At 42.9% G+C, this 15,483-nt stretch overlaps 1 protein-coding gene across 1 annotated transcript in view; it reads left to right on the top strand.

Moving 5' to 3' along the window:
- Nucleotides 1-15,483, top strand: part of LOC146822546 (NACHT, LRR and PYD domains-containing protein 12-like) — a 193,754-nt gene that overhangs the window by 88,608 nt on the left and 89,663 nt on the right. The window contains exon 3 of the mRNA XM_085610074.1: nucleotides 192-1,881. Coding sequence (XP_085466200.1) covers nucleotides 192-1,881 — 1,690 coding nt within the window. The remainder of the gene's footprint in view (nucleotides 1-191; nucleotides 1,882-15,483) is intronic.

The raw sequence follows: 15,483 nt of genomic DNA, 5'->3' as shown, positions 1-15,483 counted from the left end.
TTGCCTAGGATGGTTCTGCCTGTTATTCTCTGTCAGTTCTATCATTGCTAGCGCCAGGAATTCCTTTAGGACAGCAGTTTGAACTTTACACATTTCTAAACACAAAGCAAGTGAAATATCCTTCTGCAAGTTGCTTTGGTGATGATTTTGAATTTGTGTCCATGAGATATTTACCAAGTTCTGATTCTCAGATTTTAGGAGGAGATACATGGAGCATATTGTACAGCAGTACAGAAGGATAAAAGACAGGAATGCCCGGGTGGGCGAGATGGTCCCACTACAGAAAAGGTACACGAAGCTGCTGATTGTCCAGAAGTATCGCTACGAGGAGGAGCGTCAGCACGAGATCATGGCCTATGGAAAGAAGCACATTGGTATCATGGACAGACTGGCCTACTCCAAGCATTATATTAGTTTAGACGCTCTCTTCACTTTGACGAAGGATGGACACAGACCCAAGACCATAGTCTTGCAGGGGCCAGCGGGCATCGGGAAGACCGTGACAGCCCAAAAACTCATGCTAGACTGGGCTCTAGGAGAGCTCTACCAGGGACTGTTTGATTACGTGTTCTACCTCAGCTGCAGAGAAATCAACCGAGTCACAAGTGAAAAAAGTGTCTTTAATATGATTGCAGCCGGCTGCCCCGACAGGACGATACCAGCGAGCGCGCTGCCCGCTGATCCCAGCAAGATACTGTTCATCATTGATGGCTTTGATGAGCTGAAGTTCTCTCTTGACTTGAAGGACGACCAGCACTGCAGTGATCCGCATCAGGAGAATCCTGTGGAAGTCACCCTGAGTAACCTCTTGAGAAGAAATATCCTGTTGGGGTGCTCCATGATCATCACCACACGCCCGGCGGCTCTGGAACGGCTCATGATGTGCGTAAAAGATGATCTTTGTGCTGAGATAATGGGATTTACAGAAGAGGACAGGAAGTCGTACTTCAAGAGTTTCTTTGCCAATGATGAACAGGCATCGCGAGCCCTTGCCGTGGTGAAAGACAATGACACCCTGTATACCATGTGCTTCCTCCCCATCGTCTGCTGGGTCGTGTGCACTGTCATGAAGCAACAGATGGACAAAGGTCAGGACATTACGAATGCTTCAAAGACCACAACATCGGTCTATTTGTCCTTCTTGTCCACTTTGTTGAGGGACCACAGTGGTGCTTCCGCAGAGACCAAGCAAAGGAGCCTGAAGAAGCTCTGCTCGCTGGCACTCAACGGCGTCTTTGAGCAGAGAATCCTCTTCAATGAGGAGGACCTTAAACAATATGACCTCGAAGCGTCCGACATCCAGTCGCTGTTTCTCAATAAGACCATGTTCCAACAAGACATTGATGTCTACGCAGCCTACAGCTTCATCCACCTCAGCTTTCAGGAGTTTTTTGCAGCTCTGTCCTACATCCTTGACGTGGATTTGGGATCACCAACCCCTCAACGAGATACAGAGTATTTATTGACGGAATATAGTGAGCAGACAAAGGGCCATTTAATGCTAACAGTGCGATTCTTTTTTGGCCTGATCAACAAAGACCAACTGTGCCATGTGGAGAAAGTCCTGGGGTGTAAAACATCTCCCAGCGCCAGACCTGATCTGGTAGCGTGGCTTCAGGAGCCAAAAGAGGAAAGCCTGCTACTGGATGTTTTCCACTGCTTGCATGAGACTCAAGATGAAGAGATTATTTCCAGGGCCATGAACAATATTCAGAAAATTAATATAAATCACGACAGTTACAGTATGGTCGATTTCAAAACACTTTCATTCTGCTTAAGGCATTGCCAAGGAGACAAAACTCTCAACATGTCGAGGGTAGACTTCGGACCAAAACTTCAGGAAATCATGAGGCCTGGGATGATAAATTGCTCTGCTCTCAGGTATGTGCCGTTGTATGTTTACCATAAATGTTTTATATTTAGTTAACGTGGCTCCGTGTGTTAAATGTAAATGTTCCATCTATGTAGTATTTGTGTAACCCACTCCTAGCCAGAGGCAGTGGAGCGTGGTACAGAGTCAAAGACAGAGATACAATCAACATGTTATTGGAAAGGGAGCTGTTTTTTTGTTATGACATCATGATGTAATATGTTTTAAAGAGGTTTAAATAGTCAATCATGATTTATGAGTTTATGTGCTCTTTATTGAGGTGTGTGCCCCTCTGTGTTAAACCTACAGACTCTACATTCAGGTTTGCGTCTCCCTGTGTTAAACCTCAGACTCTACATTCAGGTTTGCGTCTCTTTGTGTTAAACCTACAGACCCTACATTCAGGTTTGCATCTCCTTGTGTTAAACCTACAAACTCTACATTCAGGTTTGTGCCTCTTTGTGCTAAACCTGCAGACTCTACATTAAGGTTTGTGCCTCTTTGTGTTAAACATACATGTTGGACTTGGCCCTTTTTGGCAGGTTCACCCCTAAACTTTTTGCCTGAAGCTCTGACATGGTGGCAGTGGTTTTAGGCCTCTGGGCAATTTAGCACTGTGGTCCAGTGTAAAGTGTGTGCGCTCACTGTGTACACGTGGTGAGATGGGCCTGCCCTCCCATAGGGATGCATGGAGAACTGATTCTTTTTACTGCAGGACCTTTGCCTGCTTGTAGCACCTGGTGAGCGCTTGATTTTGAAAGAAGAGGAGAGCGTGGGCTGTTGCAGCGCGGCGCTGCACATGGAGATCGAGGGAATCCCAGCATGAGGGATTCCTTCGTGGTGCGGTTGAGGCGGGAGCCCACCCCGCATTCTTTTTGTATCGAGCGGGAGCCCACCCCCCTTATGGGTTATTTAGAAACACGGGAGCCCACCCCGCTTATGGATTTAGAAACCCGGGTGCCCACCCCGCTTTTGCGTATTTACTTAGTGGGAGCCCACCCCGCATTGACTAAATCACCGCCGCGGCCAGAGCCGCTAAAGGAATCCCTTCCGGGCCGCTGCCCAGCGCGACCCGGAAGGCAGACAAGGCTGTGTTTCCATGGGTGGGGCTTCCGAGAAGGAGGGGAAGCCCCACGAGTAAGGAGTCCGGCGCCGGTGGTCCCATGAGAGAGGGAGAGCCCCATGGTGGTGGCCGCCAGAAAAGAGAAGTCCTGGGTCCCAGGAGGGGGCCCGGGTGAACAGCAAGGCAGATCCAGCGCGAGGGAGCGGGAGAGCAGGTAAATTACCGCTCTTCATGTTGACGCCTGAATGCTGAGAGTCTGTGCGGCCCCATCTGACAGCGGGCCGCTCCAACGTTTGGGGGCAGTTTGGGCCCCAGAGTCTTAGGGGCAGATCGAGGCACATTGTCGGTACCTGGGCGGTCCCACCAGAGAGCGGGCCGCCCCAACGAGGGGAGGCATGTTTTACAGCCCCGTGGGGGTCCAGAGGGCACAGAGGTGTTGGGCCCCCCCTTAAGGAAAGTGCCACAGCTGCGGCGCACCAGCGCTGGCAGCTCACGAGAATTGAACATAATTAATTCAGAGTCCCCAAGTGGGATAGGAGGCACAGAGGTGCCAGGCCTCTCCGTGATTCACAGCTGCCCAGCAAGTAGTGGGCAGCTGCAACGTTTAGGCCACAGTCTTTGGGGGCATGTTTTGAGAGAGGAGATGCACTCCTTTGCCGTAGCGCAATGGCGCACTTTGGATTCTGCTGCACAGGCAGCAGCTCTGACATTCTGGACACAGGACATTTCAGCCCCTTTGAAAAGGCCAGTTGGCCAAGGGGTCAGTGATTTACATGATATTAGGAAATGTGATGCTTTACTGTGCTCCATGCCTCTAAATGCGTTTGGGGATGAGATTATGTGCGAAATGTGTCTATGCTAGTGACATTATTTCCTACTGTGAGTATACCCCTGATGTGAGTGATGCTTAGGAGGTTAGGGTCTAAGAGGTTAGACTGATGAGGTTGGCGTACAATAGATTTGGCGCCTATGTGATACTGTGCATAATGTGGTTTATGTTACAGGCTGATGCTGAGTACAGTGGTTACCAGTGATTACTGGTTGTACGTTTATGATATGTCTTACTTTAACTAGGTTTGCTTTGTGATGGTTCTGACGGTGGTCCAGTGGGCCTTGCCAGGTGTAAATAATCCCTTGTAAATATGACCTAGTGCCAGGTGGAATGTGTCGGGGGTTGGACGTGCACAAGCCAAATGAGTGAAGGTTGAACAGGTTGTCGTGTGCCACAGAGGTATCACTCTCTGAACCGGGGGGAGTGCACTCGTCAAGAATCCATCATGCGTTGTCTGCCATTAGGCAACGTCCCTCTGGGCGCTACATAGATTTGCCATGTCAGCGAGATTTGGGTTTAGTACGTGGGGTTCAATCAGTGAAGGTGAGATCAGTCTTGTCCCAAAGTTTGTGAAGAAACTTTATTGAATTCATTCAATTAAACAATGCGAGACGTCATCCTGATGCAGTTGAGTTTCTTTTCAATGCGATCCCAATGCATTTCGGGCTCACTATGCAGGTACCTTATACTTCAAGATGATGTCAGGTGTTCCACACTTTTGTAATAAATATAGAATGTTAGCAATCTAGTTGTTCATTAGGATACTGTTGAGAGGCAGAGGCCAGGGGCACGGACTCTGAAAATTGAAGGCAGGTAGGAGGGTGCAAAGGCAACAATTTAACCACACTGAGCAGGCAGGAAGGGCCGTGGCAGCACAACAGACTATGGAGGGCAGTGGAAAGGGGGGCAGGGGCAACAAACCAACAATACAGGACTTGCAAGAGAGGCTGTGGCAATGTAATAGACCATTGTGGGCAGAAGGAAGAGGCAGTGGTAGTACAACCATACATGCCAACAGACCCGATTCAGCCAGGAAACGTCCAATGTTTTTAAGCTCAAATGGGCTTTATTTGATCTGTCTCCTGTCTACAATCTCCTCTTTTTCAATGTAACTCAAAGGGGAAAATCAATACCCCAGTTTTTTTTCAAAATCTCCCTCTTACCAAGTTCAAAATGTTCGCAAGTATGGTACATTGGATCATGGTAGGCAGGAGGAATTGGGGTAGGGACATGGACTCGGATAACAGAGGACTGGAGGGACATGGAGAGGTGCACCAAACTGACCCTACAGGTCAGGCATCAGGGTTTGTAGCAGCACAATACACCACACAGGGCATGTGGGACGGGAGTGCAGCACAACAATCCATAGAAAGCAATAGGGAGGGGACAGGACCATGCACATGGACAACAGAGAACAGAGGGGAAAGAGGCAATAGTAGCTAGCTGACCATAATGGACAGACAGGAGAGAAAGCTGTAGCATAGCAGACCATGGATGGATCAGGGGCATTACAATGGACCAGACAAGTCAAGAGGGAGGGAATAGGGGTCTGTGATGCAGATCGGGCTCTTCAAATCCCCTCTACTTCCACGGAAGAAATGATTTCACAGTCACACGCACACTCACACATCATACGCTGGTGGGGCCCATAACACCAACATTCATTCTATCAAACTATCCGTGCCTGTAAAGGGAATAAAACATCTGATTTTCTCCAATCTGCTTTTCTCTGAAGGAAGAACCACTTTCCCTAAAATCACCCTAACAGTCCCTCCCTCAGATTGGTCGATTGGACCATCTAGTTGAATCTAAGTTTGATGCACAATATAAACACTCTAAAATATTCAAAATAAATCATTCACTAAAATAATCACCCGACACATTTATTCAAACATAATTTTCTCTTTATCTAAATTAAATGCAGGTTAAAATCCTAGCAAAAAAGGCAGCATCATCTTGGTCATATTTACCTATTCTGGCTATTTGTCGTTTTCTAAGTCAGAACTGGTCCTCAGTACATCAGTCAGAGTTTCTGGCTCAATCATGTGGCGTCACCGTCCTCTCCGTCAGCGTCGGGACCTCGGGTCATGAGTTCAGGAAAGGAATGGCGCTAAACCTCTCTAGACTACCAATATTTATACCAAAATTGACATTTACAAAGTTACATTTCCAAATTCCCGCGAATTCTATTGGTTGAATTAAATTGGAAGACCGGATCTCACGGCAACATGCACTAAAGTTCCCAAACGCTTTCATTTGCAAAGTTTTGAATAGCGAAGTTCATAGTAGCAAAGTTTGTTGCGACAGGGGTTGACCCTGATAAAAAGTATCTCTTTTGTCCTGTACAGGTCCGGTTTACCATCTTTAAAAGTTTATAATCAGTTCAAATTCTGCACGTTCAGGGGCATCTGGCAAAACTCCCAGAAAGTCATCATGGTCATGGCGTCTTGGGTCGTGCAGAGGACAGGGTCAATGTCAGTGCAAAGCGTCTTTTCCATTATTTCATCTACTCGAAAATAGGCTGCAGTTGGTCGCCATTTTATAGCAGGCCACAATGGTCAACTTAAGCAAAGAAACACAAAAATCGTAATTAATACATGGAAATAATTAAAACAGTGTTATTCCCTCACTAATTCCCATATGTGTGTGCATTTATCTAGCCATATGCGACACTCAAAGCCATAAGTGCATGTTTATTTTAAGCGCAAATCACAATAACATCACATAAACAACGTATATTTATTTAATATACATACAAACTTAATTCACTTATTATTTTAGCCATGCAGATGCATTCCCACGTGTATTCTTTCTGTTAATAAGGTCGATTAGTCTTAATACTTCACAATAATTAATTATTATAATTAATCACTAGTCATTTTAATAAAGACATACAAAAATGGAACAGGTGTTTCATTTTAAAGTATTATACCTGCTCCAGCAATCCCCCCTTTGGTGATTTTATCACCACACAAACCCAAAATTTCAAATTGTTCCCCTTTTGTGAAAATTCAAAATGTCTTTTTGCTCAGATGTTATGATCTTGTTTCTGCTTCATCTTCTCTTTTAACTTCTATATACATACTCTCCCTCAATTCTTCTAATTCTATTTCTTGTAAATCTCTTTCATGTTTCTTTTCTCTTCTTTTTATATTTTCTCGTTTGGTTTTCTTTTTATTTCTTCTATATCTACAACATATACATCCTAATCTAAGTACTAGTAATGCAACAATCACACATGTTAATGGAAATAATATTTTACCAAATATGGTAGTACCTATTTTAGCTATGAAATTCTTAATAGCAATCATTTTATTAGCCATTCTAGTCCAGATATTTTCAGCTTCCAGTGGTACTAATTCTTCATGCAAATCAGTAATATTTTTGATATAGACTTTTAGATCTTTGCTTTTGTCAGGAATGTAAGTGCAACAATGTTGAACTGTCAGCATTCCACAGACTCCACCCTCTTTTGCCAATAAGATATCAAGGGCGAGTCGATTTTGCATCACCATAGCACGTAAGGCAACCATTTCAGTGTCTACCAATAGGAAGCCTCCAGCTGTGCTTGTGGACAAACGATCCACAACTGTTGACAATTTCCGAATGTTCAGTGCATTCAAATTTATTCCCACTGCTGGTATCAAAGCTCCAAAAATATCACCTACAATTTCTGCCCATGTTTCTCTTTTACTGCGTATTAGTAGGTTATTTTGTCCAGTGTTATCTACTCTATCCATGTGAAAGATTTTTGGAAAGACCAGGCCAACATAACATGTGCCATACCAATGGTCAGGCAACCTGTAATAAGCCTTGTTCCCACAAATATAATACACTTCAGGAAAGACTGGATCTTCTCCGCCTCTAAATCCCCATCCGGTTGCAATAAAGTATGTATCATGGCACTCACTAGACCCTACAAAATAATAATCATATTGGGATTTCCTTCTTGTGATACATAGTTTGCCTTTCTGTGATGCATCTATAGCCATTGTTGGACGGGCTCCATTCTTTAATTCTTTCTCCTTTTCTACGTCCCACATTGTTTCACTCATTCTCTTCCCATCAGCTTTCTTGTGCATCCCTAATCTCCTTTCCTCAACCATGTCTAGGAATGTTTTCTCTCCTCCCTTCAAACTGCAAGTTAAATTGTTTCTGTAAATGTATTCTAATGTTAATTCTTTCATTTCTATAAACATCTCACCTAAAATGTTAGCTTCCTTAGCAGGATTCAAATCTTTGTTCATTGGCAATTGCCCTAGAATGTTATCTACATTAGATAAATTGTAGTCTAATCTCCCTAATTGATAAAATATACTAAGTAACACACTACATGAAATTCCATAAGTAGCTGGGAGGTGATGATAAGTCACTCCTTCTGAAACAGAGGCAGGTAATTGCATGCAGACGTAGCAATCCCTTACATCCATTGTTTTGACATATTCACACAACAATTTTGAAAACACATTGCTAGAAAAATCATTAATAGACCTATGCTTATGTATATGTATGTTACTTGTGCTAGTTGGAACTACCTTCTGAAAACTTTTCCCTATGTTAGTCGTGTTCTCAATATGCCCTCCTAATGTGTCTATCGTTACTTTGAAGGAAATCAGTAGAGCAAGCACGCTCCAAAGAAGCATCAATAATCCTGTACAACAGCAGCACATCTTGCACCATCTTTTCATGAAGGTACATCTATTCTGGTTATTCTCTGTGTTAGCCATCTTGTTAAATTGACCGTGTCTTTTGACTTAGCCTCTTCTACTCCACTACTGTACTTTTAGGGCAGCAAGTACCCAACAGGTTATTACAGTCTGTTAGTCTCTATTTATTCTTTTCACTTTCCTCCACGAATGATTTCTTTGTAATTACTCAGTCTGGTCTCTCATCACTTTTTATTTCTTCATTATCATCGAAATGCAGAAAGTCCTGAACCGCCGCCTCTTCTCCAATATCGGACAAGATAACTCTCAGGATTCCCACTGTTTCTTCTTCCTCAACCACTCTTAGTAAAGTCTCCTCTGGATTTCCTTGACTGTCTGCCTCTTCTCCTTGTTCAGGCAGTGCCACATACGTCCATTCTGGTGACTTGTACTTCTGGTTGGGTTTTCTTATTCTTTTGTTTTCTTCAGATATCTCTGTTTCTCCTTCTTTGGCTTGGTTCAGCCTTTGATGGGTCAACTCGTGTCAATCGATATCTCAGTCTCTTAATCTTGTTTGGCCAAAGATCTCCTTTAGCATTTCTCTTTTATTTTCCTTCTTTATTGTTTTTCTCCTTGATCCAAGTTCTCTTTCTCAGAACTCAACCTTCATGTGTCTCATTTTCACTTTCATCAGATTCTGTTTCAATTGCCTCTTTTCTACCAACAGTCTCTTTTTCACCAACAGTTTCTTTTTCACCAATAGTCTCTTTTTCACCCTCCTGAGATTGCCCTACTTCTGTCCCTCCTCACGTCTTTGGCACTCAATCTTCTTTCTGATTACTTGTCCCTTCACCTAGCTTAGTGTTGGTGGTCCCTACACCTCCTCGGGGGTTTTCCGCAGAAATCTGTCCCTCTCTTTCTACTTCTGTCCCTTCTTCATCTACAATGATTATCTCAGGTGAGACTTCTCCAACTTTCTTGTTTGATTCAAGAGTCACTTCTGTTGGAATGTTCTTTTCTTTTCTTTCTTTCTTTTTGTGTTCACTACTGGTAGTTGGGATCTCAGGCACTTCTTCAGAATTTGGTCTTGTCTCTGGAACCTGCAATGTTCTTTTCGAAATTCCTTCTTGTGGGATTAAAGCCGATCGTGGCCCACTCTCCCCCCTTTCAGGATTTCTTTTTCTTTTTGCAGTTTCTTTATCTGAATCGTCACTTGATTCTGATTCATCAAAGTATTCTCTTCCAATGCCTTCTCCTGGACTTGGAACTCTGAGTGTGGCTTGCATGTATCCAGTTTTTCACTCCGGCACACTTCACAGCAGTCGTTGTGGCCAGGACGACTTGCCTTGGCCTTCCCCACCTTGGAACCAAGCAATTTCTCCTTCTGTGGACTTTTATTCTCACCCAGTCCCCTGGGCTCAAATCATGGGCTGGTTTCTTTTCCAGTGTGGTGGCGTCTTCTCCAACCTGGTGAAACACAGAATGGACTGCGTCAGCCAGGCCTTTACAGTAATCCAAAATCATGTCATCAGTTATTGTCATCAGCTTGTTGACGGGTACAAATGCGTGTCTCATGGCACGTCCCATTATTATTTCGTGGGGACTCAAACCTGTTGTTCTGTCTGGAGTAGACCTAATAGTCATCAAGACTAGAGGCAAGACATCAGGCCATTTCATTCCTGTGGCTAAACACATTTTGCCAATTCTGTTTTTGATGGTACCATTCATTTGTTCAACCACACCAGAAGCCTCTGGTCGGTAGGCACAATTTAGTTTCTGCTTTATACTCAATGCTTCACAGATCAAACCCATGATCTCATTATAGAAGTGTCCCCCTCTGTCTGATTCAATGGTCACTGGGAACCCGTACCTTGGGATGAATTCTCTTAACAATAGCTTAGCTACTGTTATCCCATCATTCCTTCTGGTTGGGAAAGCTTCCACCCACCTAGAGAACAAACAGACTATCACCAGGACATAGCTCAATCTGTTGACTTGGGGCATTTCAATGAAATCTACCTGCATTCTGGTGAAGGGTCCTCCCTCTCGGCCTATTGTACCAAGGCTCACTACTGTTTTCTTTCCAGGATTGTATTGCTGACATATCAGGCATCTTTGACAAAGACTCTCTGCTATCAACCTGAATTTTGGATTGTACCAGGTCTGCTTAAAAGATCTCATCATGGCATCTCTCCCAATGTGTCCCTGGCCATAATACATCCATGCCATGGTTGACAACATGCTATCAGGCATCACTGGTCTTCCATCTTTATAGACCCACACGTGGTCTTTTACCCTTGGTGCACAGCCTGCTTTTACCCATTGTTTCATTTCCTCATCTCCTGCCTCATCCTGCAACTGCTTCACTTCTTCCCATGTTTCCACAACATTAGCAAACATTAAGGAGCAAGAAGACATTTCTTTTTCTTTTCCCCGATTAATAGAGTAATTATTTCTTGCACAATACTGTGCCATGTCATTGGCGAACCTGTTTCCGGTGGTAATGAAATCTTCACCTTGACTATGAGCAGCACATTTTACAACAGCCAGTTCTTTGGGCAGCTGTATCGCCTCATGCAATTTTCCAACCACTTCTGCATTCTTTATGGGAGTTCCACTTGAGGTCAGGAAACCTCTCTGTAGCCATAATTGGCCAAAGTCATGGACAACTCCGAAGCCATACTGGCTGTCAGTCATCACAGTCACTCTCACATTCTTTCCAATTTTGCAGGCTTTTGTTAGTGCCACCAATTCTGCCACTTGAGCGGATTTAACTCCTTTCAAGGGTGATGCTTGTATAACTCCTGCAACTGTGCATACTGCATATGCTGCACTCAACACACCTTCATCGTTCTCAGACAAGATCCATCCACGAAAAACACATGATCACTTTCAGGCAGTGGCAGATCTCTTATGTCTGGTCTAGGTTTTGTACAATAGTCAAGCACATCCAGGCAATCATGATCAATTTCATTTCTTACCTGCACACTTTCAGCGTCTGGCAACAGCGTTGCTGGATTCACATTCACGCATCTCTCCAGACTCACATTTGATGCACCTAGAATGACTTTCTCATATTTAGTCAGCCGACTATGTGACATGAACTGTGTCCGGCTCTTTGTTAAAAGGATTGCTACATCGTGAGGTACAAATACTCGCAATGGATATCCCATCACAATCCCCTCACTTTGTTCCAGGCTTCGACATGTAGCAGCTACTGCTTGCAGGCAACCTGGTAAACCCACAGCTACTGGGTCAAGTGTTGATGAGAAGTACGCAATGGGTCTTCTCAATCGTCCATGTTCCTGAATTAACACTGAGAGTGCACATCCGTTCCTCTCACTGCAGTACAACTCAAATTCCTTTTCATAGTCTGGCATACCCAGGGCGGGTGCTTCACATAGCCTGTTCTTTAATTCTCTGAAAGCTGCCATTTGTTCTTTGTTTAATTCCAAAGGGTCTCTTACCTCACTTTTGGTCAATTTTATTAGTGGCTTGGCAATCAGGGAAAAGTTACTTATCCCTGACGACAATAGCCAACCATTCCTAGGAACATTCTCACTTCTCTTTGGGTCATTGGGGCTCTCATTCCTCTGATGATTCTGATTCTGTCAATAGTCACTTTCCTCAGACCTTTCTCAATATTATGTCCTAGGTATTGGACTTCTTTCTTCCAGAATTGCAATTTGGCTGGAGATACCTTTAATCCTCCATCTGCCAAGTGATTCAGCAAAGCAATGGTGTCTACTTCACAGGCTTCACGTGTTTTTGATGCCACAAGCAGCTCAGTGGTGCTTACTGGAAGCACCTGGTGGTCATTTGAGATGTCATCAGTGATGTCATGAGTGATGTCACTGACCATGTCACGAGTGATGTAATATGTGACGTCATCAGCAGTGGATTGAGGGCGCGCGAGTTATAGTTAGCTGAACTAACTATAACGTGGGAATTTCAATGGTTTTGTATGAGTGAAAAGTCCAGCTAACTATAACGCCCCTGAAACCTATGATTTTTTCATTTAATTTTTAAGGTTTTTTAAATGTAATTCCTAACTATAATGTGCCTGAAACCTATGGTTTTTTCAGTGAATATATATATATATATATATATATATCTTGGCTGTGATCAATGTCATTACCAAGTTTCACCAGCCGCAAGGCTATAGATTCCAGTGTATTACTCATAGAATGCCTGGTTTGAAAGAATCAAGGGGTGCCCCTGAGATTAATTCCTAAATCAGGGTGCTATTAACGTTTAGTTGTAAGATAATTTAGGAATATTATTTAAAAATGCAAAATACAAACACCTACAAAACGGACAATTTGTGACAATATATCTCTGAGAACTTTAGAGAGTGTATCAAATACATTTTATTCATATCATATTGTTTGTACATTGTATATAGAATTCAAATCATATTCATATATTTCGGTTATTTTTAAACTCAAAACAGAAGATCAAACATTTGTTTTTTGCTCCTTATGAAGTGAGTGAGAAACTTCAACATAACATAAGAATTCAAATCTTTTTTGTTACTTAAATTACATACAGAAAAACAAATTACATTGGTGAGTAGTTATGGCAGAATCGTTGGTATATCCAAATGACATATAGAAAAACAAGTTGCACTGGTGAATGGTCATGGCAAAATTGTTGTATATCCTATGCGCGTTTCGGCTGTGAAGCCTTCATCAGGATGCCATGTGCATGTGCTTTTGTTGTCCTAAACAGAGTGAATAAGAATCATAATCAATGGTCTAATCCGCAAGTAGGTGCTGTATATATTCACTAATGTCTATTTACAGTGATTCAAGAGTAAAAGTTGTGTGCTCAAAATATCACACAATCCATTAAGAACAAGTGAGATCTATTTGTTCATACACTATATGCAATTAAAAAAAAACATAACCTAATCAGCTCATACCTTATAGCCCCAATCGCAGTGAAATTCCTTAACAGTGTGACTTTTGAAAACAGGGAGGAAAGTATTTATTGAGTGAGCAAAAACTCGAATATAGTGACCTTATAGTTTTTGCATAAAGTTGAAACAGTTAATGGAGATATAGGTGTCTCCAAGAACAAGGGGTAATGTAAAGGAAATAAGGAATTTAAATACTGCCAGATTTATAGAAAATCAGAGAGAGAGATAAAGATTCATACCTCAAAGAAATGGCACTATCCCCCCGTAGAGTGGAAAATGCTGACAATCCGTCGCCGGATAATGGTGCCAGAATAATGAAGCGGGATGCCCTAAATAGATGAAGTGATGCAGTGAGCCATATGTCAGGTAGGTCGGTTAGATGGAAGATATTCTCAAGTGAACATAACGAGTTACCTTATAAAAGTTGATAAAGGTTTGGGTTAAACCATCTGTGTAAACAACAAAATGCTGGAGGAAGATCCAAAATGGGAAGGGCTACTGCTTCTGAGAAAGAGAGGCATGATGGTTACTCATGTCTTGAGTGGGAGCAAATATTTATGCAAACGTGGCAGATGCTTATGGATTAATGATAATTCAAAAGTAGTTACCTAAACAGAGATCTGGAATACAGGGCAATTCCTGTTATTCGTAATGCGGTAATGGCGTGCTACAAATATATTAATGATGCTAAAAAAGAAGAGTTAGGTGTTTAGAACTATTTATTCTGACTTCATTTCAAGGTATTGACCTATGCATAGTGGTATGAGGCTTACCTATGGTGTTATACAGGCAGCAAGAACGGAAGGGTCCTCAACAAGCCGGTAAGGTCTCTGAAAATGCAGAGAAAGAATATATAAAAGATCCGGTCAAACGGTCCAGGGAGTGAGGGTATAAGCGAGCGCGCGAGAGGAAAAGGACTAGTTGGGCTGACGGGGCTGTAAAAAGCTGACAAGTTGTCATGTAGCTCATTTGTAATCCGAGATCTAAACTTACGTTTTTTTGAGGCCCAAGGTTTTTCTCTGTGTTCTGGCACGTCTTGTACTCGTCGACCGCAAGGCTGGCTGGGTGAAGTAACCACGGTATTGTCGGCGGCGATGATTCTATTTATATTATGGCGGGCATAGTTTGAATGGTTCCCGAGCAACCCGGAAGTGAATTAAGGATGTAAGATCCGGTAAAAGGATACGTGATCCTGACAATAGGTGAAAAACATAGCCGCCATCTTGAAGTGAAGAGACTAAATAAGTTCGTCCAGGATGGGGAATCTAGAGAGGTAGGATGGAAATACTTCTTCTAGTATAGACAGGGAATCGATATAGTGAAAAGGATTATCTTGAATGTCAGTATATAAGGGAGCCAAAAATGCGGCAAATAGAGAAAGGATATGTGTATAGGTGACAGCCATGTTGGAATGGGTGTCTAAAGGTATGTTGTATCGTCTTATGGGGATGGGTTCCCTGTAAGTGTGCCCCATTGACACAAATGTAATGTAGTGGGGCTGGTGTAAATAATTTTAGGTTGTCTTAGAAAAATTAACTCAACACAACCTGGTGTTGTCAACGTTACATTTTTTAAAAACAAAGGGACAGGGTTTGGTGTAATTGATTCTAGGTTGTCCTAGGAAATTAACTCAACACAGCCAGAAGTTGTCAGCATTACATCGTTAAAAAAGACAGGGTTGGTGTAATTAGTTCTAGATAGTCTTAGGACATTAACTCAACCCAATCAGATGTTATCAATATTACATAGTTAAAGAAGACAGGGTGTTATCTTACTGTGGTACGTCTATGTGGATCTACTCGATTTACTACAGGGGTAGCTAGATTGTGTTAAACAGTGAATCAGGTTAGGTGTTGTATCTGCGTACTTGGTCCCATGGGATATCATTATTCATTCCCTTCTGGTATGTATTAAGGGGAAAAATCCAGTAGACCTCTCTACATTTGCGTATATTTGTGCTGGCGATGCCTTTGTTAATGTTGATTTTTTCCAAAATCAACCATCTGATTTGATGTTCATTGTGCTGTGCTTCCATGTAATGTCTTACAAGGGGTGCTTGGATCTTGTGTGTGCGAATGGCCGACCTGTGTTCAGTAAGCCGGGTGGCCATAGATCGTGCCGTCTCACCCACATATCCCTTGTTGCATGGGC

Source organism: Triturus cristatus, chromosome 6 (assembly GCF_964204655.1).
Source record: "Triturus cristatus chromosome 6, aTriCri1.1, whole genome shotgun sequence".
Lineage (NCBI taxonomy): Eukaryota > Metazoa > Chordata > Amphibia > Caudata > Salamandridae > Triturus > Triturus cristatus.
The sequence above is the reverse complement of the archived record's forward strand: the minus strand, read 5'-3'. Positions and strand labels throughout refer to the sequence as shown.